The sequence below is a fragment of the Galeopterus variegatus genome, unplaced genomic scaffold, assembly GCF_000696425.1.
Source record: "Galeopterus variegatus unplaced genomic scaffold, G_variegatus-3.0.2 Scaffold5754, whole genome shotgun sequence".
Classification (NCBI taxonomy): domain Eukaryota; kingdom Metazoa; phylum Chordata; class Mammalia; order Dermoptera; family Cynocephalidae; genus Galeopterus; species Galeopterus variegatus.
In genome coordinates this window covers 32,401-56,505 of record NW_007731865.1, presented here as the reverse complement: position 1 = coordinate 56,505, position 24,105 = coordinate 32,401, and the positions used below count along the sequence as shown (strand labels likewise).

General features: G+C 37.6%; 1 protein-coding gene across 1 annotated transcript in view; it reads left to right on the top strand.

The window, feature by feature from the left end:
• Positions 1-6,226: 6,226 nt before the first annotated feature.
• The window catches only part of LOC103605344 (arf-GAP with SH3 domain, ANK repeat and PH domain-containing protein 1-like), a 46,358-nt gene continuing 28,479 nt past the window's right edge, over positions 6,227-24,105 (top strand). Inside the window, exons 1-2 of the mRNA XM_008589915.1 lie at positions 6,227-6,335; positions 7,854-7,999. Coding sequence (XP_008588137.1) covers positions 6,227-6,335; positions 7,854-7,999 — 255 coding nt within the window. The remainder of the gene's footprint in view (positions 6,336-7,853; positions 8,000-24,105) is intronic.

Genomic DNA, 24,105 nt, shown 5'->3' with positions numbered 1-24,105 from the left:
TTACAGATAGGAGAATTTTGCATAGGTTGTATGACTGAAGTATAATAGTGCATGTATCCAAGCTATCCTCCAGAAGATTTGTCTAAGCTCATGAAGATAAAACGATAAACACATGTTTCTCTAGACTCTTGGCACAGAAGAGAACTTGCATCAAGACCCTGGATGAGAAGCTAGAGAAAGAGAGTTTGGAAAGCTAAGGAAGTGAGACTCACTTTCAAGTGAGGGATGGTGCTTCTCATTTTGTAAACACCCACCATATACCAAATACTGGGTCAGGCACATTATAGGCTTTTCTCATCCATTTCTCATAATAACCCTTTCAAGCGGGTATTATTACAGTTAAGAAAGCAGACTCAGAAATGGTATATAAATTGCCCTGGATCTATAGCTTGTAAATGGAAGATCTGGGATTTGATCCACAGTTGTGTTCTGTATCCTGGAATCCTCCAACAAGTACTGTAACATTTAAATTTATATCTGATGCTCAATAGCATCAGAACTTCAGCCCTGAATCTCAGGGTAAATGAAATTAATAAAAACAAAGATGTTTTTAGAGGCTTGCTATTTACTTGATAGGCATTATCCCATTTCACGTATGAGATTGAGGCCCAGGAAAGTTAAGTACATTTTCAAAGGTCCCACATGTCCACTTAGGATCAGAGTGGGGATTCAGACCCAGCTCTCTGTTTCACTCAGTCTCGTGTTCTGTGTTCCTCCACCAAATAATGCCTCAGTGGACATTAGAGTTGTGCGTGGTCCTGGTTGGGGATGCTCTTTAGGATGGATTTATTGTAAGTGCTTTCAAGGTCTTGTTATACCCATTAAATAGAAATAATCCCTTGTGATTTTATAGTGTTTTTTGTTGGGGTTATTTTTTTTTTCCCAAAAGACCTTTCCATATTATACTTTTACCACTTAGCAGTCAATCAGACCTATTTTATAGATGATGAAATTAATGCTGCCATCAGCTTTGACGGGAGAGGCTAGAACTAAGACATAAATTTTCAGGCCCCTGGATCACTTGGCATCTGGCTCAAATTAGAAGACTTCTAGAGATTCCAACACTTAAGTAAGCACACTGGTTAAGAGTAGAGGCTCTGGAGTCAATGCCTGCCACCACTGCTTATTAGCTCTGTGACTGGGGGCAACTTCCCTAACCTAGCTAAATGATTTTTCTCATCTATAAAATAGGGATAGTAATAACAGAGATTCCAACACTTAAGTAAGCACACTGGTTAAGAGTAGAGGCTCTGGAGTCAATGCCTGTCACCACTGCTTATTAGCTCTGTGACTGGGGGCAACTTCCTTAACCTAGCTAAATGATTTTTCTCATCTATAAAATAGGGATAGTAATAATAGCATGATTTTGTGAACATTGAATGAGATAATACAGGAAAAATACTTCACACAATTCCTGGCACATTAAGTAATCAAAAATTTTAATTGCAACTAATTATTATAACCATTACATTGTCAATATTATTATGGGACAGGAAGACTTTTTTTCATCTTTGTATTCCTGACTCTCCTGTATCAAGACTTTCACGGTGGATTCTGGATAGATAGTGTGGCACACAATATTCTACTATCCATGATAGTCTTTCCTGAATCTGTTAGTGGAAAAAGATGGAGTTTGGAATCACACGAAGCTGGGTTCTACTCCTGGCTTCACCCCCGAGTTTCACTTTTCTTATCTATAAAATAACTGCCTTCAAGGAGTATCACATGAGTTTTAGGATATTTACCATGGTGGATCACACTACATAGTGTTTAATAAATGGCAGCCATAATTACAGTGCCTGAGAATGAAAGGTTGGGTTGGCAGGCCAGTCAGGAGGTTTTGTGAAAATTGCCCAGTTTGGTAAGTTCTAACACAGAGTAGCAGGCAGACAACCTTCAGAGAAAGGCCTGTTTAATAATTGCTATGGTTCTGAAAGTTTTGAGGAAGGCCTCATTTGATGAATATACAAAGTATGTTTAAAGAATATTGAATTTTAATGTATTCCTAAAGCACTTATTATTGCCAGCCACTAGGGATGTAATCTCTGAGTGCTATTACTGATTTCAGAATATTGTCTGAAGCCTCTGCCAACTGACCAGAGGATAAAAGGCTGGCTCCACTGCAGTGGCCAGCAATGGTCAGTTGGTATTGTCATTGTCGTCATTGTTGTCATGTTTATTCAGCTTATCATATCATGTGCCAGGCACTTGGCATGTGGTATCTTACTTAAGTTCATAATATTTCCATGAGATAAATGCCATTATTATTGTGATTTTATACATGAGGACGATGAGGCTTAGAAAGATAAAGTTACTTAACTAAGGTACCACACAGGTAGTAAGTTTATAGACCTGGTATTTGAACCTAGGTCTATCCCACTTTAGGATGTGGGGTGTAGGGGGGAGGGGAAAAAACACTTCTTCTACCCTCTTAGGTTCAGTGGCTGGGACTTGCAAATTAAACTGATAAAAAACAGATTAACAGAAGAAAAGCTCTATTTAGTATGCATCCAGAGGGCCTCACAGAAAAGATTTTTATTCTTATGTACCATTTTTAACAAAGGGTGATAAATTGTGGAGAAAGTGACAAGACAAAAGGAATTTGGGCTTTTAGGGCAGTGAATTTTGGGGAAGGCAAATGTATGGGGGAAACAAATGGAAGATAGGGATTACTTGAGTAAGGTTTGTTTATGCAGACTCATCTTGGTGCTGACTTTCTGATTCCTGTGACAAGTTTTTCTCCTCTTCCTAGTATGGGGGCAAGGGAGAAAACACTTTCAAAAAGGGAAATTTATGCCCTGCTTTTAGGCAGAAAGGGGAAGTGCAGAAGTTCCTCTTTTATCTGCTGTTTTTTAATTGCCTTCAGCTCAAAGTAATCCTTATGCCAAAGTGGCATATTTAGGGGTGACACATTCTGATCTTCTAACGAGGAAAAGTTTCCAACTCTGAGATTTAAAAGGCCTGAGTTTAAATTTCCTTTTTTTGAATTGTATGATCTTGGGCAAGTGTTTGTAATCTACACAATGGGGATGATAATAGTACTTATCTCATGTACTTGTTAGTAAGAGTGAATGAAGTAATGTATGCAAAGTGCTTTGTGCAATGACTGGCATATAATGAACACCCAACAAACTGTTACGACCATTCTTACTGGAATAGTAAATCACTACTGATATATTACTGGAGGGGTTAAGTGTTGGAATGTATGTAAAGGCACTTTTATGAAGCATGGAACATTTTAGGTGATTAGTATATCTTAGTCATCTCCCCAAAGAAATACTGGCGGTTGAAATTCTAAATGGCTCTTTCTGGTACAGTTGGTAAAATTAAATTATTCTGTTCTTTTTTGCACCTATCTTACATTCTACAACAGTGCCATGAATGCCAGAAATTTTTTTCAAATAATAGAAAAGAATTTTGTCTTCTTTTAATGGATGGATCAGGTTTCTTTTTCTTTTTTCTTTTCTTTCCTTTTATCCGATCTCTGTCCTCACCTACTTCCCCCAGCCCCCAGTGTACCGCACTCCCAAAAGTCTTCTAGCACTCGGATATAGTAAAGATCTTAAAACAAAGCTTTATTTCCCTCTTCTTCCCAATACCCCTGAACTGATATTCCATTCAGATGGCTTACTGTGCTTTGTAATATGTCTCTCCCTTCTGCCTCTGCCCTTGCTGTTTTCTCCACCAGAGTCATATCTCCTTACCCTCTCACACTCTGTGCTTGTAGATGTGCTTGGTAAACCCTTAATTTTGTACAAAGGAGGGTGTGTGTATAATCTTTCTAGTAAATTGTCACCATTAGATTTAGAATGCAGTATGTTAAAAAAAAAACAAAATCCTAAAACATGAGACCTATGTTCCTATACTGTTTGATATAACTTACATCTGTCTGTATGATAAGTAGTCATGGGTGTAGAGGTAATACTGGCTGACATTTTGGGGGCACGTGCCGCATGCCAGGCACTATTGTAAGCATCTTACATTTAATTCCCATTGTTTCTACTCTCATAGGATTATTATTATTATCCCAAGATATATTGTACTCAACTGTTATATTTTAAGATGCGCATCTACACTAGGAAATTATAGATTTGACATGTTATGATATCTATATATACACACGTACATGCTCATAGATAGATATATACATACACAGAGATAGAGATTACATGATTATTCAGTTGTGGAATTAGCAAAACATACAGGACCCATGACCTAGCCTGTACTTCTGTACTTACTTATCCAGTCTCACCATCTGCCTCTCTCACATCACATTTTGTGTTTTTTTGTTGGTTGTTTGTTTTGATTTATTTACATGTGGCTGTTACAGGTAACTGAAATCTTGACTTTGGTGTTACAAGCTGCACTCTAACCGACTGAGCCAACTGGCCAGCCTAGATCTTATGTTTTACCTATCTAATAAGCATAACTCTTTCCTTGCAGGGTTCTGGTGAGGGTGAAATATATCATAGGAAGCATTTGGGTCAGAGAAATTTCTCAACACATGCCAACACTCCCTTCCCATGGCCTGTCTCTGCCTTAGCCCTTAGCTAAGTCCGTATTATTTTTAGTGAATCTGTCATCACTGATAGACTGAGAGCTTCTCATATTTCTTTCTAACCTCTGTATGAAATTCCAAATTCAGCATAATGGCTGTGTCTAGGGAGGGAGGGAGGGAAGAGATTGGAATCGGGTAGAGACAGGGGTGAGGGAGTGGAGAACCGTTCTATAATATTTTATTGCTTAAGCTAAGTGGTAGGTATATGGGTATTCTGTTAATCTAAAATATTTTTATATATTTCATCTGAAATATTTTGTAATTTAAAGCAAACAAAAAAAGCCCGTCATATACTTATGTTTACCACTGAGACACCTCCCTTGGAAGTAGAAATGAACAGGCAAGTGGATTATTTTTTCACTGACCTCCAAAAGCAGAAAAGGGTGTCACGGGAGGTGGGGCACTTTGGCCTCACACAGAAGGTATCAGGTTAGCTCCAGCATATGAGGGAGATCAGACAGATGCATCCTGTCTGTTGAGCTGATGTGGCCTTTCTTTTGTGTTTTTCTGAGCTGCTTCTGGAGTGAACTTGGACAGTAACTAGAGCTGCATTTTATCTTTTTAAAGATCTCAGCCTGAAATGCTGACAAGCACTGCAGACATCATGAATTTTTAATGTGGTGATGATTAGAAGGCTGCTAGGGCCTCATTTCATTTCACTGTACTGCTGTGGCACTTGTTTTCTTTATTGTATTTAGACTTCCCGAGTTATTCCCCAATCCAGACTCATGTTCTGTTTCATGAGTGCCTACTGCTCTCATGCATTTATTGAGGGTGTGTTTTGAAAATTAAATTTTTAAAAATTTTGTCTCAATTATTAAACAATTTATGAGATTTGAGAAGGGAATATTTCTTAAATTCCTGAAAAGAAATTCAACAAATTCAAGTCAACACATATTTACTGAGCCCTAGCTTCATAAGTGCAGTTCACTAAAAAATCTACAGTGGTATCTTTTGTGTGGGAATGCAGAGGTGAACCAGAGGCAATCTCTGTCTCTAGTGGTCTGATGATAGGGAAAGACATGTAGATATATGTGATGAGATGGAAAACATTGCAGTAGTGGTACACAGAATTATAGGCAAGCAAGGATTATTTCCAACTAAGGGAAGGCTTTATAAAAAGAAGATGTATGGATTAAGCCTTTAAAGATATGACCTTGATAAATATTTGTTCATTTATTCATTCAGTAAATACTAGGCATGTACTGTGGGCCTCCATAGAAATTCATGCTTCTCTCTATACCACAACAGAGGAGGAGGGAGATGGGGAGTTGAGCACAAGCATCCAAAATGCTTCCATGTGAAGGTTGCCTTGGTCAGCACAAGCCATACTGTATGCCTTACTTAAAGGATTGGGGAAATGTAGTACTCCTTACCATGAGCCTGCAAGAGGGCTGGCCAGTTAGCTTAGTTGGTTAGAGGATAGTGCTGATAACACCAAGGTCCAGGGTTAGATCCCAGCTAGCCAAAAAAAAAAAAAAAGCCACAGGTGTAACATAAGCTTTTAAGGATTGGGATATCCATGATGAGTGGTAATGTTTGCCACAGGAGTCATAAGATCTGATGCACAATTTAACAGGGTAACACTGGGTGCTGTGTTGATAACAGAATGTGGGGAGCAAGATAAGCAACAAAGAGACCAGTTCAGAAGCTTTGGTAGTGATCGAGATGATGTTGGATAAGGTTGATACCCACAGGGATGGTGAGAAGTTGTCAAATTTTGGATATATTTTAAAGGTAGGTGCAAAAGGATTTGCCAGTGGATTGCATCTGGGATGTAAGAAAAAAAAATCAAGTATAATTTGATGGTTTTTTGCATGAACAACTTATAAGAATGTATTTACCATGAACTCACAGAGACTGGGGACTGTGGATAAAAGAGGGTTGGGGCAGAAGATCACGGGTTTGGTTTTAGATGTGTTAAGATTGAACATAGTTATCAGGCATCCAAGTGGAGATATTGAATAGACAGTTCAATATACCATCATCATATCCATGGGGGATTGGTTCTAGGACTTCCCATGGATACCAAAATCCATGAATGCTCAAGTCCCTTCTATAAGATTACATACTCCTTGCGTATAATTTATACACATCCTCTCATGTACTTTAAATTATCTCTAGATTATTTGTAATACATAACATGATGTAAATGCTACGTATATAGTCATACTGTATTGTTTAGGGAATAATGACAAGAAAAAAGTCTGTACATGTTAAGTATAGATGAAGTCATCATAGGCCTAACTGCACAGTACGTAATCTGCAGTTGGTTTAATCTGCGTATATGGGACCTACAGATATGGAGCATCAACTGTATGTCTGTATTTCAAGGATGGGGTTGTCTTGGCTAGGGGTATCAATTTGAGAGTTGTCAGCTGAGAAAAAGCATAGATAAAAGAAGAAAAAAGACCCAAAAACCGAGCTTCAGGCTTTCCAACATGATGAGGCCAGAGAGATAAAGACGTAGCAAAGACTACAGAGAGGAGCGCTAGAAGTTAGGAGGACACTTAAGAAAGTATGATTTTCTGGTAGCCAAGTAAAGAAGGTGTTTCAAGGAGGTGGGAGTTATTATTTATGGAACATTCCCTCTATTGAGAAACTTTTTTGTATGTTCTGTGTCAGCTCATCAACACCACAATCCTATAAGGTAGATATTAGCCTCATTTTATAGATTGTAAAACCAAAGCTTAGGGAGGAGAAACTTATTCACAAACATAATTAATGCCTCTTATATGCTTGCTAAGGTAGTAGGCATGGAAGTTAAACTGATAAGGTAACCAGCGCATAGGTGGTGAAACCAAATTTCAAACGTAGATCCATCTGATCCAAGCATGAACATTTTGCACCAAGAGATGGTATGTGAAAAGCATTGTACTAATGCTGTTCCTCAGACCTGGGGCTTAGACAGAATTAAAGAAAATGAAGATTAGTTGCTGAGAAAGAAACCTGTTACAACACATGGATTTTTCTTTTGCAATCCAAGATTGATTTTCCAAGGAGGATTTTCTTCTTGTTCTCTGATAATAAATGTGATGATAATTTGATCCCTCAAACTATGGGGAGTCAGTGGATTAATTGGAATATAAATGAACTAAATGCTATGAAAGAAAAAGGGGGAACCTCCTTTAATAGAGTAAGTTAGAACATTCAGTGTACCCACCTTCTGGGTGTGTTCAATAAATAATTGATGCAGGTTCTCTGTGCTTTCCTTTTGAGAGTTTCTAGTGATCAATGTTCAAAATAACCCTTCATTGTGGCAAATAATAGCTCATACTCCTTTCTTCTTTTTTAGATCATGTACAAAATGAAGAAAACTATGCACAAGTTCTTGATAAGTTTGGGAGTAATTTTTTAAGTCGAGACAACCCCGATCTTGGCACCGCTTTTGTCAAGTTTTCTACTCTTACAAAGGAGCTGTCCACACTGCTGAAAAATCTGGTAAGCCATTTCATAGCCGATTAAAAAGAATTATAGCCTGACCAAAGTATCATATTATATATAAAGAGAACAATTTAGTAATCATTTTCCTCAGCTCCCAGTTCTGAGAGTGAAAAATCAAATAAAAAATAAAAGGATTTTGGTCCTAGGTGAGAAGGTCATATTTAGAGAAAACCTCAATGTGAAATTCCTAGAATTTGTACCTTTGGCCCAGCTGATAGCAAAGTAGATTTATTGAAGCTGAAAGAAACTGCTTAATTTCAATTCTCTTCCACATTCTCCCACTATTTTTTTTTTAAGGTAACCTTTAGCAACTTAGCTTTTTAATTAGCTAAAAGCGTGATAATTTCTGTGACAAACATATTAGAAATATATATTGCAAGTGTTATATCTAACTTGTGTGAAGATGATCATGCATTTTTGGTTCCTGATTTATACATAATGAACCTCTTCTAACTCCCTACATTCTTTTAACCCCCATCAACAAAAAGGATTTGAAATGTAGGGAACCTGTGGTTTCAGAAGTAGATGACAGGAAGAATCTCTAAAAATCTAGGATAGTAGACGAGCTGACTCTTGGAGTCAGACACAGAGATGGGTAGTGGGGTATCTATTTGCCAGGCAATAGTATCTGGGCATCACCACTTTATGCTACACCACTTTCCCTGACTCTCACACTGTATTCACCCTTAGAAAGGTTCTGTACAACACTACCTGTTTGAATCTTGCTGTTTTTCTTTTTTTTATGAAAGTATTTCTCTAAGAGCCACTTAATGCTTCCAAGTGAATTAATTTAATCAAGTCTATTTTCTCCAAAGCCCCAAGAGATTAGGGGTAAAAAAAGGTTGAAAGGTGCCAAAGGAAAACTACGTATATCATAGTTTTCTTAGCATTAGCCTTGCCCTGGAGAAGAGGAGCTATTAGCACATTTACTTCCTTTAAGGTTCCAGAACTGTCAGTTACTCATATATTAAATAGGTTTTGTGGCTTTAGGTGACAATCTTGTCATAAATCTGTTTGATACAGAAGGTTGGTTTACAGATGAAGTCAACCCATTTGAAAATGAAAACTGGGCTGGCCAGTGGCTCACTCGGGAGAGTGCGGTGCTGATAACACCAAGGCCCCGTGTTCGGATCCCATATAGGGATGGCCGGTTCGCTCACTGGCTGAGCGTGGTGCTGACAACACCAAGTCAAGGGTTAAGATCCCCTTACCGGTCATCTTTTTTAAAAAAAAAAAAAAAAAAGATGAAAATGAAAATTACCGGGGCCGGCCCGTGGCTCACTCAGGAGAGTGTGGTGCCGATAACACCAAGGCCACGGGTTCGGATCCCTATATAGGGATGGCCGGTTGGCTCACTGGGTGATCGTGGTGCTGACAACACCAAGTCAAGGATTAAGATCCCCTTACCGGTCATCTTTTGAAAGAAAATGAAAACTACCTTTCTACATTCTGTTAACCTGAATATTTGACCAATCAGAATATTTTTTTATCACCCTAAATGTATGTATGTATGTATGTGCCCATCTTCCTGACAATTTAATTCTAATTGGTAAAGTATATGCCATTGAATTAGTCTTACACAGTAAATCAGCTACAAATGTTGAAAATAAATGTTGAAAACATTTATTTTCAAAAACTTGAGAGTCGGCCCCATGGCTCACTCAGGAGAGTGCGGCGCTGGTAGTGCCCAGGCTGCGGGTTCGGATCCTATATAGGGATGGCCGGTGCACTCACTGGTTGAGCGTGGTGCAGACCACGCCATGCCAAGGGTTGCAATCCCCTTACCAGTCAAAAAAAAAAAAACTTGAGAAAGGAAAATTTTGAACTTAAGATCTAGTGTTCCTACACTTTTGGGTTTGTTTAACAAATCCATGGTATTTCTGTAAATCTTAGATTATTTAAACCTGTTTTATTCAGAGGAGGACTCTCATTTCCCCTTCGCTCTGGGTGTTGCCTGCCCTTTTGCTGGTGGCCTTGCTCAAAATGTGGTTTGGTAGGAAAAAGGAAGCAAAACAAGACTCTGACAATCCACTTTGGTAATAGCTGGTAAAAAAAAAAAAAAAATGCTTGCTCAGGGGGGGAGTTCTATTCTCCCTGAGGTAGGTATTTTCACATGGGTACCTTGCTCCTTTAGTTTCCAGGAGACCAAATGTATCTGGCTTAAGTCAGGAGTCATCACCTTGGTTTCCTGGACCAAACCATTTCTACACTTTGCTACACTGCATGTTCCTTCTCATCTGTTTGTATATATGCCATACACACAAGTAGTGGCCACTCAAGCAGACATTCGTTGTCTATATTTGCTTACCTAATACATTTGCTTATCTGCATACAAAAACAAATGACAATTATTGAACACTTGTGATGAACCTGGCAATGTGGTGGGTGCTTTATGTGGATTATCTCACTTGACACATTACAACAATCCTATGATTATTATACCTTTAATACAGATGAGGAAACTAAGGCACATTGAGATGATGTAATTTGTTCATTCACACTGTTAGTAAATAGAGTTGAACCCAGAACATGCTGTCTCTGAACCTGTCGTCCTTACCACTCTACTCTATACTGCCTCTGTCACCTTATGAGCCGGTTGTGATGTTTCCCTTACTAGAAGAAATGCTGATTTATCTATTCTACTATACATACTCCAAGCTGTGGGCCTTTTTCCCATGTCCACTCTCCTTTAAGGAGTAGAAGTCTAAGAAAGGTCTAAAAGAGATTGCTGGAAGACCTAATTCATTTAATTAATTAAGAAAGATAAAATACATTTTCCCTTTGAAGGTGGTGGCATTCCTGATGAGGGAGCAGATAGAAGAATCAGTTTGTACTGTAGTTTGGTTACTAAGGGAACATTGTTCTGATTGAATAAAAAGGCAGTCCCAGGACTTTGTACAACCTGACAACAGCGAGAAGCTTGTTACTTCCCTTTTTATGCTTTGCCAGGAAAGGGAAGAGCAAAGTACACAGATGATAGAGCCATGCCTTGGAGGACAGGGCTCAGAGGAGGGATGTTTCTGGATCTGCTTGCAGTACTCAAAATATCTGGCTGAGGAGTGTAAAGGAGCACCCACACCGTGTTGGAGCTATGGAACTTCCCCATGGGAACCCATATTTTTCAGAAGATTCCCCCAAATTCTATTCTCTTAGGCTAGTGAAGGTTAGAAACACTAAGCAGTAATTGAAACATTTGAAATATGGAGAGTAAGGTAAAAAAGAAGGTACTTTGGTATTTTTTAGATTTTCTAAATTGTATTCTCAATTCAACCAGCAAGCGCCAAATGTCTATTATGTTCCTAGATCTGTGCTAAATACTGAAAAATGTCATTTTCTAATTAAGATATTGCTTATAAAGGGTATGTTAATAGTTTATGCTAAGACATTATTTATTTTTATAGAGGAAAAGGAAAGGATAGATTTTGAGGCCAGGTTTGGGGCTGGATTTGGGGCTAGTCTTCAGCTTTTGACTAACCCTCGATAGGAAAAAACTTTTATTATTTTTAAGTTGTAAACAATCAGTATAGCAAGCATATTGTGTTTAGGAGTTTCTGACGAGGTGGTCCTGAAAAATACCAGTGCACTAAGTGATGGTGACTGTAGGGAAAGTTAAGGAAAATGGTCAGGGCCCCTCAGGTATTCAGAATCTTGCTGAGCATTTGATGTAAATAGGCACATGCGCCCAGGTGTTCCTTGATTATTGTCTAATGTAATTGCACATTTGCACCCAGGTGTTCTGGGTTATGACTTAAGTATAAAGGACGAGTGGCTCTGATCCAGGGGCAGGGGGCATGGGGAGGCCACTACTGCTGCTGGAGGCTGTTGCTGCCAGTGCCCCCGGGATGTCTCGAGGGGCCACTGCTGCTTCTGCTTCTGAGGATTGAGCTTGTGTAATCTGCCATTGGCTCCCAGTTACCTAGCTTGTGGACCTGCGTGTAAAGGGTCTGGTGACCCAGCCTGACGTGTGAAGGGTTTGTGACCCAAACTGTACAATGTGTTTGAAGGGTTTGAGCCCTAGCCCTGACAATAATGAAATGTTTTGCCTTTAGTTATGAATTGCTTTAACACTACAGTGACTATCTCAGCCACCGTTTAGATGTTTGTTGTAGTTTTCTGAACTTTCAGTGATTGTGGAAGGTATGATGATCAAGTGAGATGTGTTGTGAAAATTCCCAAGAGCTACCTACAAAGATGTTAAAATTAACATCACATAGGGCTGAGGCTGTTTTTAATTAACGAGAGATCTGAGGACTGCAAAGAGAATTGCAATTATAGCCGATTACTCTGTGAACTCTTACCAGTTGATGCACCAAGTGAGTTTTAAAATCACTTGCTTTTCTTACTCCCCCTCCTCTCCAAATTATAGAAAACAATTCTTGTAAACTATTATTCTATCTCAATACAGGATTCTAGAGGCTGTGAAGTTTAGGTGGTCGGAGGAGTATGGGTTTTGCTCTCAATCAGACCTGGAATCACAGCTCCCAGGTGACTAGCTTTATAGCCTTAGGCGTATCACTTCACTTCTCTAATGCTGGTTTCCGTATCTGTGAAAAGAAATAATAATGGTGTCTATTTCTTGATAGTGGCAGGACTTCATTAAGATCAAGGAAGTAAATCACTTAGCACAGTACCTGACACATGGAATTTCTTGAACACATACAAGCTTTCATTGTTACTTATCTTCTCATTTGATCTTTATAGTAACTCTCAGTGTAACAGCAGGTATCAGTAGTCTAATCTCATTTTAAAGCCGTGTGCACCAAATCTCTGAAAAAGAATATGCCTGAGAAGTGTAGAATTAGGACTTGAGCCCACGTTCTCTGACTGTGGATTATGCACTGTTTCACCAATGCCACCCCACAAATTACAAAGTAATAATGTTGCCTTGATGGATGCTATGGATGATAAAGGCCCACATGACCAGATGACTGAGGCCTGTACTGAGAGTCATCAAACTACAGCATGTTTAGCTTGCAAAGTACTTCCTTGTCTGTTTTTGTCCTTTGATTTCCATCATCAGTGAGTTATACCGTATTGGAAAGAGCAAGTGTGTTAAATGGTATTTCTCAAACTTTTTGGTCTTAGAACCCCAATCTTAAAAATGATTGAGGATACCAAAGAGTTTTCCTTTATATGGACTATTTCTAGCCATATTTACTGTCTTACAATTAAAACCAAGGAATTTTTTAAATGTACCATTTTGAAATAATAAACAGTTTATGTTATCCTGTATAACCAATTGTTTTATGAAAAACTGCTATTTTCCCAAACCAAAAGAAATTAGAAGGGTGGAATTGTTTTATTATTTTTGCAAATATTTTTAAAGCTGGCTTAATAGAAGCAGGATTCTCATACAAGGATACTTCAAAAAGTTCATGGAAAGATAAAAGATAATGTAAATCTAAATCTGAACTTTCTGAAGTACCCTTATATTTGCTTCTATATTCATTTTGTTGTAATATGTTTTTTTGGTTGAAGTAAATGAAAGATATGGCCTCACACTGATCTATATTGGGAAAAGAGAGGAGTGTGTTAAGAGTCATTTCAGGTAACTCTTTGATACTCTATCAAAACTTGACGAGTAGTAGTTTCTTAAAAGGTACTAGTGGTGTGAAAGATCTATATTGGGAAAAGAGAGGAGTGTGTTAAGAGTCATTTCAGGTAACTCTTCTTTGATACTCTATCAAAACTTGACGAGTAGTAGTTTCTTAAAAGGTACTAGTGGTGTGAATCTGAAACCATATAAATGAATGTAAAGCTACACGACTATATCAGTTGTCAAAGTCGGCAAATCATAACTAAAGCCAAAATGTTTCATTATTTTAGTTATGCTAAGTTTCCATTTTTATTGACAGGGCTAGGGCTCAGACCTTTCAAACCCATTGTACAGACTGGGTCACCAGACCCCCCCCTCACATGCAGTTCCGCGCTAGGTAATTGGGAAAGATCCCGGGAGCCGTTGGCAGACAACACGAGCTCAGTCCTCAGCAATGGCAGCAGCAGCTTACAGGTCCGGTAGTGGTGGTGGCCTCCCAGATGTTCCCAGGGGCCCTGGCAGCAACAGCCTCCAACAGCAGTAGCAGCCTCCCCATGACCCCCCCCTCAGGGGTGGGGGAGCCCTGTGGATCAGAGCCACTCTTCCTTTATACTTAAGTTATAAACCAGGACACCTTGGTGCACATGCACAATTACATTAGTCAATAGCCAAGGAACATCTGGGCACACGTGCATATTTACATCAAATGCTCAACAAGATTCTGAACATCTGAGGGGCACTGTTTTCCTATATTTTCCCAACAACGAACTTTAACTCCCTGTTGTGCGAGCCAGTGCTAGAACATCTGCTTGACTGGGGCAGGAGTGTTAAACTTCTGTCTGTATAATGGAGACGCAAAAAAGGATTACTCAAAGCAATATGAATGCAATGAGAGGCCTGAAGGGACTGTACCTCAGCAACTCCTCTGTTAGAAAACTGGGTATAGCCCTGATTCAAAGTTAGCTTCTGTATTTTATTGTAAAGACAGGGAAATTTCACAGGAAAAATCAGTGCCAAAGACATGGGCACTGTGACAAAACTTATCTATGGCTAAGTATATCTGAAACAGTGGAATCTAGTAACATCAGTAAAATTAACAATGTGACACTCCAAAGTACAATTTGTGAAAAGTTGGTCAAATTGTGATCATCATCTAAAATATAACCTCTCCTCAAATTTAAGCAAAAGTTACATTCTTATGATTAAATCTAAGTATAATTGTCTCTAACGTTTCCACCAACAGAAAGCTTGCCCTTACCAAACATTTTTTCACATTTTTCCCTTCAGCAATTCTTTAAAATTTCTTAACAGGATCAGTATGACAACCACCTGTTAGCTCTAAAATCATTAACTGGTGTTTAGAGTTGATTAGAGCAAACATTTTTTCACATTTTTCCCTTCAGCAATTCTTTAAAATTTCTTAACAGATCAGTATGACAACCACCTGTTAGCTCTAAAATCATTAACTGGTGTTTAGAGTTGATTAGATGGGCTGTTGCCACACTACCTGTGGGCTATTGCTGCCTCTTACATGCATTACCTAAAAACCCTATTCTAAAAATCAAATGAGAATCGTGATTTCTAACCCTCTACACAGGAGTAGGATTTGGGACTGTTCAAATTATATTTGATATTATAATTTGATCTTAAATTATATTTGATCTTGATTCTATACACGAAGGTCTTTTGTCTTTTACTTCCATGTTCTTTGTACCCCTGTAGGCTTTTGCCACCTTAAAATTTAAAAAGGAGTTCCGTATAAGTGTGGCTGTTTATAAGATAACCTTGACATTTGTGTATTTATCTGATTAAAGTCTAAGTCATCCAAAATTATAGAAATGGAGAGCAGAAGTGGTTACTAGAGGTTAGGGAAGGGGGCAAGGGAGTGACTATAAAGGGGTAGCCCTGAGGAGTTCTTCTTCATTGATGGAACAGTTTTCTATCTTGATTGTGGTGGTGGTTGTACTAATCTATATATGTGTAAAATGCCATAGAACATACAAAAACACATACAGAAAGACATACCAAAAAAATGAGTGCATGCAAAACTAGTGGAATTCAAGTAAAGTTTATAGTCTGCTTGACTATCTTGTGCCAGTGTCAGTTTCTTGTTTTTGATGATGTATTATTTTTAACAAGTGTAAGATGTTACTAGGGGAAGCTGGTTGATGGGTATAAGGGAGACCTCTCTGTACTATTCAACTTTTTGTGAGTCTACACTTTTTTCAAAATAAGTTTAAATAAAAGTGTAAGCCATCAAATTTTAGTAAGGAAAAGTGTTTAATAATATGTAAAAATTTCAGTGTAAAACAAATGTACAGAGCAAAAATCAAACTTGCTTCTCTGATATTCCTTATGACAGTTGGTCTGCAATCCTCAGCCCACTTCCTTTGCTCTTACAGGCTTTCTAAACCAGTCTTTATCCTTTTGGTGAATTTTTCTCTAGCTCAAGTCCTGTATGTGGTCACTATCCCACAAAGGTAGAGTGATTAGCTACTTCCTCCCAGAAGTGAATCTGTTCATCATGTTTGAATATGTCTAGGGAATGCTGCCTCTTAGTGGTGAGAAACTGGAGAAACGTGGATATGATCTATTTTGTTGTTGTTTTGGGAATATTTGCAGCGTGGTTTTAAGTGCATGGGCTTTGATAAGGAGACCTGGGTAAAAATAATTACTGAGCAACTTCTTACCTATGTGGCTTTGGCAATTGAGTTGACTGAGTCTTGGTTTCTTTATTTTTGTAAAATGGAAATTAATATTTCCTCCTTGCTGTGTTTATTCATGATTCATTCAGTTATTTACAGAGTTTCTACACAAGCACTGTGGTTCAGCAGTAGGGATATAGCAGTGAGAAGAACGCAGACAAGGACCTAGTCTGGGAGTTAGCATTCTATTAGCATTTTTAGAAATTACTTATGTGAAGTAGCTATCATAGCATTTGGCTCATAGTATATGCTTTGTAGATAGTGACATTTTAAAAAATATATCAGAAATATTTCTTTAGTTGACTTGCTAGTCTCTCTGAACTCATCGTTCCTCTAATTAAAGATGGCGTCCTAATCAAAGCCAGCTCCAGACATGACAAACTAGATGTCATTGCTGGAACATACGCTGTTTCATGCTTACATGCTTTAAACACTCCCTTCTACTTTGAGTGCCCTTTTAGTAGTTAATGTATTAATGATAAAGGCTTTCTTTAGAATGTAGCTTCCTTTTAAAAACAAAGTTTGAGTTTCAGCTGTTTCTAAGTGTTTTTTGTTGTTCATTTGATTAAATATACAGTACCAAAAAAACAATATTCAATTTTTTTAAACCATTGAAAGGAAAGCAATAAAATCCTTGCTTGCTAAGTAGTACTGGATCTGCTCTACTCCCAGAATAAGGTCATCATTGCCTGTAATCCTGGCAAAGTTAAGGAGTCAACAAAGAATCGCATCTATTTAATTCCCAAACCACAAAATGGGACAGGAAAGGAGACACTGCTGGATCAAAATAGTTTCTCAAAAGGCAGAGGAAAACCATTTAAATGCCATACCCTTCAAGAATCCCAATGTAGCAGTCATTTTAGAAAATATATGTAAAAATTCATTTAAAAAGTAGGAGATGCTCAGAAGGATTCTTGTCCGGCCAGGACTCTCTGTGCATCTGGTTCCCTCTCTTCCCTAATCCTTTGGACAATGTTATAGCTTGCATAAGAGCCTGCATCTCATTTAACAGTTGGAGGGCAGTTATTACTTCAGAGCTTGTTGAAGTAAAAGATTTCTCCAGCTGCATAGCATTTCCTGTTTGCCATCTCTGGCAGCAGGGTATTGTGGTTTGGGTTAAGGATTTTTTTCTTTTTAATTTTTCTTTCTGCACCCCAAATGAGAATAGCTGGAAATGTGCAGGTTAGGTCTAGATTTATAGAAAACAGATTATTTCTCGAGTTCTCTGAAATACCAAAAAGTGTAGAGAGCCTGTATGTACTCAGTGGTACACTGAGCTCCTACGTGCCCTGAACTATATAATACATTTTTTTAAATCTCATCTTTTTGCACAATTATAATCCATAATTGGAAGGTTTCAGTGTTTAATCTACCAAACCTCCCCTCAGGTCCTGACATGCTTCACTACCATTTAATATTGAGGGATATTTTGTGAAGTGAAATGTGTCCATGTGTGGTTAAGTGATAGGAAAAGGGTTTTCTTATTCCCTTCTATTTATTATAAAAGTCATACATGTTTACTATAAAATTTGCAGAAATATGGAAAAATTTAAATGAAGTAAAGATCATGACATAACTGTAACTTCTGTTTATATTTGAGAGTATATAGTATGTTCTTTGAAACGATTTTATAGATTTACACACAGAGATACTGGTTATTTACATATGTATCTATACATGTAAGAGATATGTTGATCTCATCCAGGTCCACAATTGCTTATCCAAAAATTTGGGGATTAGAAATCAGAGCTTCACAGATTTTAGAAGAGCAAAAATGTTCATATGCCATATATTATGTTACATACATCCTCCCACCCCCAGGACTTCTTAGACAAGTGCTTATGATTAAAGACAATTACCTCTGTAGTGAAATGTGAATATTCACCTGATGTGGGATAAGTAAAGACTATGAGGAGTCCCACTTCCAGTCTAGTCAGCTTACCAAACAATTGGATTCAGGTCACGTCCAGTTTTGCTGGCAAGTTGGTTTTGAAACAAAACAAAACAAACCTGTATTATACATATATTTATATTTTGCAAACTTTTTTTTTTGAAGTTTGATAGCTCTTCATGACCATATAAATAAAATTGCAAAATCATGTTAATAGGCTACATCAAATTATTTCATTGCATAACTAGACCATAACTAATGATATGAATTTTACATTCATCAGTACAGGTATATCTTGTCTTAAATTCATCCAATATTCAGAAATCCTGTCATACCCCAGGCTGAATTTAAAAATGGTTTGTTTTTCTTTTGGCTTTTTTTTTTTCCTTTTAAAGATTTATGTTAAAAGATTTTTAAATAGGAGTTGAAATAATGCATCTTAAATAGGATTGAATTTTCATCTTGTGAATTCTGCATGCAGTGAATAGCACTTTTCATTTAAAATTTGTGTGTGTGTGTGGTATGTATTCGTGGTTGTCAAGTGTTATTTCAGTTGAAACAGACTCACCAAACAGCTTTTTGGTGCTAAAAGAGACTTAAGTTTTAAAGCTATGGTTCTATGAGAGAAGAAGGAAGAAAAGGGAAGTAAGGAAAGAGAGGGGAAAAAGAAACCAGTGGCTTGTTGGAAGAGTTTCATTAGCCATAAGAGAGGACTGAATGTCAAGGAGACTGGTCACTAACATTTGCCTATCAGTATCTCTTTTTAAAAATAATAGAGCTGGTCTCACCCTGAACACCTTCAGGCAGGTGAAATTTTTATTATTTTTATTATTGTTAACATTTGCCAGGTGGGTGCTTTGAGCCATGTTCGCTCTGCACAACCGTAGCAGTGGCCGGGCCAATGCATCTGGCTTCTTGCCTGGGAACAAGAGTATCAGAGTGTAAGACTGAAACACGAATCCCATGCCTTGTTCTTTGACAAGAATTCTACATTGAGAAGCACTACATATTACCCTTGGAGATTTACAGTGCACATTTGTATATTAAAGGCTTAGAAACATCCTACAATAAAGAAACCTATTCATTTCAGTGCTTCCTAACTCACTTGAGCAGAGATTTTCTTGTTATATCAGAAACATTAACTTCCTATGGAACCGCTTTGAAAAATGCTGATTTACTTATTGATGTTTTGCTGGATCTGGTGATTCATTTCATTTGTTGTGTTTTTATTTTGTTTTTTGTTTTTTTTAATTTTATTCTGTTTACTTACAACCTTCTAGAATTTATTTCTAATTTATATTTCAGTATGTAATTCCTGATTGTTTTTAAGCTGCTTCTTTACACTTTGCCTTTTCTTTTTATTTTACATTATACCCTTTGGTGTTTTTGTATGTTTAGGTTTAAACGTGAAGTAATGGCCTACTGATTCAGTCTTGAACTAGTATCTTACTACATCTTCCACTGAAAATGAATGGGTCCTTTTATTGACTTATTGCCCCAAACAGTGTTAAGCAATTGAAAGTTCAGAGAATTGGCAGAAGTAGCATGACTTTGAAGTCAAATATAACTGAGTTCAATTCTGTTGTACTGCTTCCTAAGCTAGATCACCAGAAGCAGATTTATTCGTTCATTCATTCATTCATTGAGAAAGTGGAGGTATCAAGGAAGGCTTTGCCGAAGAGGGTCCTTTGAGCTGAACTATAATTAATTGATATTTTAAAAACTCTACTCTCTTAGGCTTGCAGAGGCTGTTTTTCTTAAACAGAAACATTAAGTAGAATTAAGCACTGGTTGATACAATTCATAGTTAGAAGTGAGGTAAAAGTTTATACTTCAGTATTAAAAAAGGAAGAAAAAAGGACTTTCTAAAGTGTGTCCTTGACTCAGCCTGCGTTTACCAAGTACCCACTCTGTTCTAAATTCTGTGCTAAGATTGTCACTTTCTGTTTAAGAGATTGCTTATACAGAATATTTTAATAGTTTACTCTGAAGTGCTACTTTATTTTACACATAAAGATGGGCATGAGTGTCAGACCAGAGTTTTAAAACTTCGTGCTTTTGTTTTCCCACAAGTAGGGAAAGCTTTTATATGGTTTCCTGGCACTAGTTGGCATCACAAGCATAATATCTAAAAAGATTCCTTTTCTACACAGGTGGCCTTGAAATATATCAATCACCTTATGGTGAATATCACAGTCACCATTTAGATGAATTCTTTAAATTCTGAAAATTTTAATGAGGATCAAGTGAAATGAGTTTTAAAACGAAAATATAGACCATGCCGACAGGATGGGGCAGTCCTGGCAGAGAGAGCAGCAGCTGGCTCTGTTTTCTTATCAATTAAATGAAGACAATAATGTCTAGTAAGAGGCATTACTGTGTTCTCACACTGTGTGGTAAGCCCTATGTACTTATATGTGTATTTTATTAGATTTTTTAATTGTGTTTATTAGATTTTTTAATTGTGCTTCCTGGGGGGCAGGGAGGACTCAGTTGCTGCAAAACATATATCAATATGTGATAGAGATGTTCGATGAAGGCAAGGAAAATGTGATTTGATATCACTTTCAGTATGGTTTTATACTAAAGGTGCTTCCTGGGGGGCAGGGAGGACTCAGTTGCTGCAAAACATATATCAATATGTGATAAAGATGTTCGATGAAGGCAAGGAAAATGTGATTTGATATCACTTTCAGTATGGTTTTATACTAGTTTAAACATAGCAAATTATAGATGACATGGATGGTACTGAAATTAAAGGTCTGAAAGTTGATTATGACCTAACTAATTATCATTTCAATAAAGAAATCTTTAGGGTTGGGATGTCTTTCTTAAACCAAGGCCTAGTGATATAGGCTTTTTTTTCCTTTTGTTTTCTCTTTTATCTTGATCTTATAAATCTTAGCTATTCCCCTTTTTCATATAGTTATCCTCAAATGAAATCAGATGCCACACAATGCAAAGTGAAACAGTGCTTTAATTTTCACTTGATGTGGGAGGTGATGTTAAATGTAACCCAGCATTTACTTAAATTGAATTAGACAAAATATAATTGCATTATTTTAAGTTAAGGAATTCTCATATTTCCTGATACTCCTACCACTACCAATTTTGCTCTGTAATACTTTCAATAAAACTGTACTTTCTGCTTAGATTCAGTCTTATCAGTTTCTGATGCCTCTAGCATATGGTATAATTTGAGTCACACTTTTCTTCAGGTCTTTCGTAGATCTCCCAGAGCAGTCACTCACCACTGTCCTTTCTTCATGATTATTATGCCTTAGACCTTAGGCAAGTGTTTTCCTCTCTGGCTGTAGGTCTTTCCTTCTCTGAAATAACTTTGGTTTTTCTTCTACTTTGGACAGCCCATAATCTAAGGCAGGTGGTTCTCAAACTTGATCTTGCATCCATTTCACCTCGAGAGCTTGTTAAAACTTAGGTTGTTGGGCCCCACCCTCAGAGTTTATGATTAATTAGGTTTGGGGTTTTATTACCAAAAAGTTTCCAAGTGGTGCTGACACTATGGATCCAAGTACCACACTTTCAGAACCAGTAGAAAGGATTGTCATTCTCGACAGAAATCCACAACTCCCTAGTGTTATAGAAAATCTGCAACTTTTTTCCTCCAAATTCACTACCCTGTTAATTACTTTTACTTTTATGCATGCCATCTGATTTGTATATTATATAATAATCTAAGAACAAATTGAATTAGAAGTAGGCTACTGGTTGATTATATTGCCCTCTTGTGTTTCTGTGTCATATTTCTTCTTTAATTTTTTTTGATTCAGCTTTTAATTTAATTTTTTTTATCAATGTACAAGGTAGTTGATTTTCGTGTCCCTTTATCGTATAACTTCGTATAATGTACTTAGATTCAGTCTTATCAGTTTCTGATGCCTCTAGCATATGGTATAATTTGAGTCACACTTTTCTTCAGGTCTTTCGTAGATCTCCCAGAGCAGTCACTCACCACTGTCCTTTCTTCATGATTATTATGCCTTAGACCTTAGGCAAGTGTTTTCCTCTCTGGCTGTAGGTCTTTCCTTCTCTGAAATAACTTTGGTTTTTCTTCTACTTTGGACAGCCCATAATCTAAGGCAGGTGGTTCTCAAACTTGATCTTGCATCCATTTCACCTCGAGAGCTTGTTAAAACTTAGGTTGTTGGGCCCCACCCTCAGAGTTTATGATAAATTAGGTTTGGGGTTTTATTACCAAAAAGTTTCCAAGTGGTGCTGACACTATGGATCCAAGTACCACACTTTCAGAACCAGTAGAAAGGATTGTCATTCTCGACAGAAATCCACAACTCCCTAGTGTTATAGAAAATCTGCAACTTTTTTCCTCCAAATTCACTACCCTGTTAATTACTTTTACTTTTATGCATGCCATCTGATTTGTATATTATATAATAATCTAAGAACAAATTGAATTAGAAGTAGGCTACTGGTTGATTATATTGCCCTCTTGTGTTTCTGTGTCATATTTCTTCTTTAATTTTTTTTGATTCAGCTTTTAATTTAATTTTTTTTATCAATATACAATGTAGTTGATTTTCGTGTCCCTTTACAGATTCCTCCCTCTCCTCCCTCCCACCCATCAACATCATATCTGTTCACTCATCTTAACAAGTTCAAGGAATTGTGATTGTTGTGTCTTCTTAATAACTTCTTAATAACTTTCCAAATTCAAAAATAATACCAGTTCATTGTTGAAAACTTAGAAAATACAGGGAAAAAAAGATTAAAAATAACCTGAAGATGGCGGAGTAGACTGTTCCTAGTGTCACTCTCTCCCACAAATTAGCCAATTTGCAACTATTTAAAAGTAACAACAGGAGGCCTGAGAGCTGAGCTGCGTGCTGTACGACCCCCAGCCCAGGCCAGTGCCTGCCACCCAGAGAAGGCCTGAGAGCCGCCAGGTCCACACACCCTGAGTCAGCTGAGCCGAAACAGGCAGGCACCACAGGACCCCCAGCCCAGGCCAGTGACCACTGCCCAGAGAGGTCTGAGAGCTACCAGGCCCACATACCCTGAATCTGCTATGCCAGAACAGGCAGGTGCTGCGGGATACCCAGCCCTGGTCAGTCCCTGCTGCCCAGAGAAGCCCAAGAGCCACCAGGCCCACNCAAGTGAAATGAGTTTTAAAACATGAAAATATAGACCATGCCGACAGGATGGGGCAGTCCTGGCAGAGAGAGCAGCAGCTGGCTCTGTTTTCTTATCAATTAAATGAAGACAATAATGTCTAGTAAGAGGCATTACTGTGTTCTCACACTTTGTGGTAAGCCCTATGTACTTATATGTGTATTTTATTAGATTTTTTAATTGTGCTTCCTGGGGGGCAGGGAGGACTCAGTTGCTGCAAAACATATATCAATATGTGATAGAGATGTTCGATGAAGGCAAGGAAAATGTGATTTGATATCACTTTCAGTATGGTTTTATACTAGTTTAAACATAGCAAATTATAGATGACATGGATGGTACTGAAATTAAAGGTCTGAAAGTTGATTATGACCTAACTAATTATCATTTCAATAAAGAAATCTTTAGGGTTGGGATGTCTTTCTTAAACCAAGGCCTAGTGATATAGGCTTTTTTTTCCTTTTGTTTTCTCTTTTATCTTGATCTTATAAATCTTAGCTATTCCCCTTTTTCATATAGTTATCCTCAAATGAAATCAGATGCCACACAATGCAAAGTGAAACAGTGCTTTAATTTTCACTTGATGTGGGAGGTGATGTTAAATGTAACCCAGCATTTACTTAAATTGAATTAGACAAAATATAATTGCATTATTTTAAGTTAAGGAATTCTCATATTTCCTGATACTCCTACCACTACCAATTTTGCTCTGTAATACTTTCAATAAAACTGTACTTTCTGCTTAGATTCAGTCTTATCAGTTTCTGATGCCTCTAGCATATGGTATAATTTGAGTCACACTTTTCTTCAGGTCTTTCGTAGA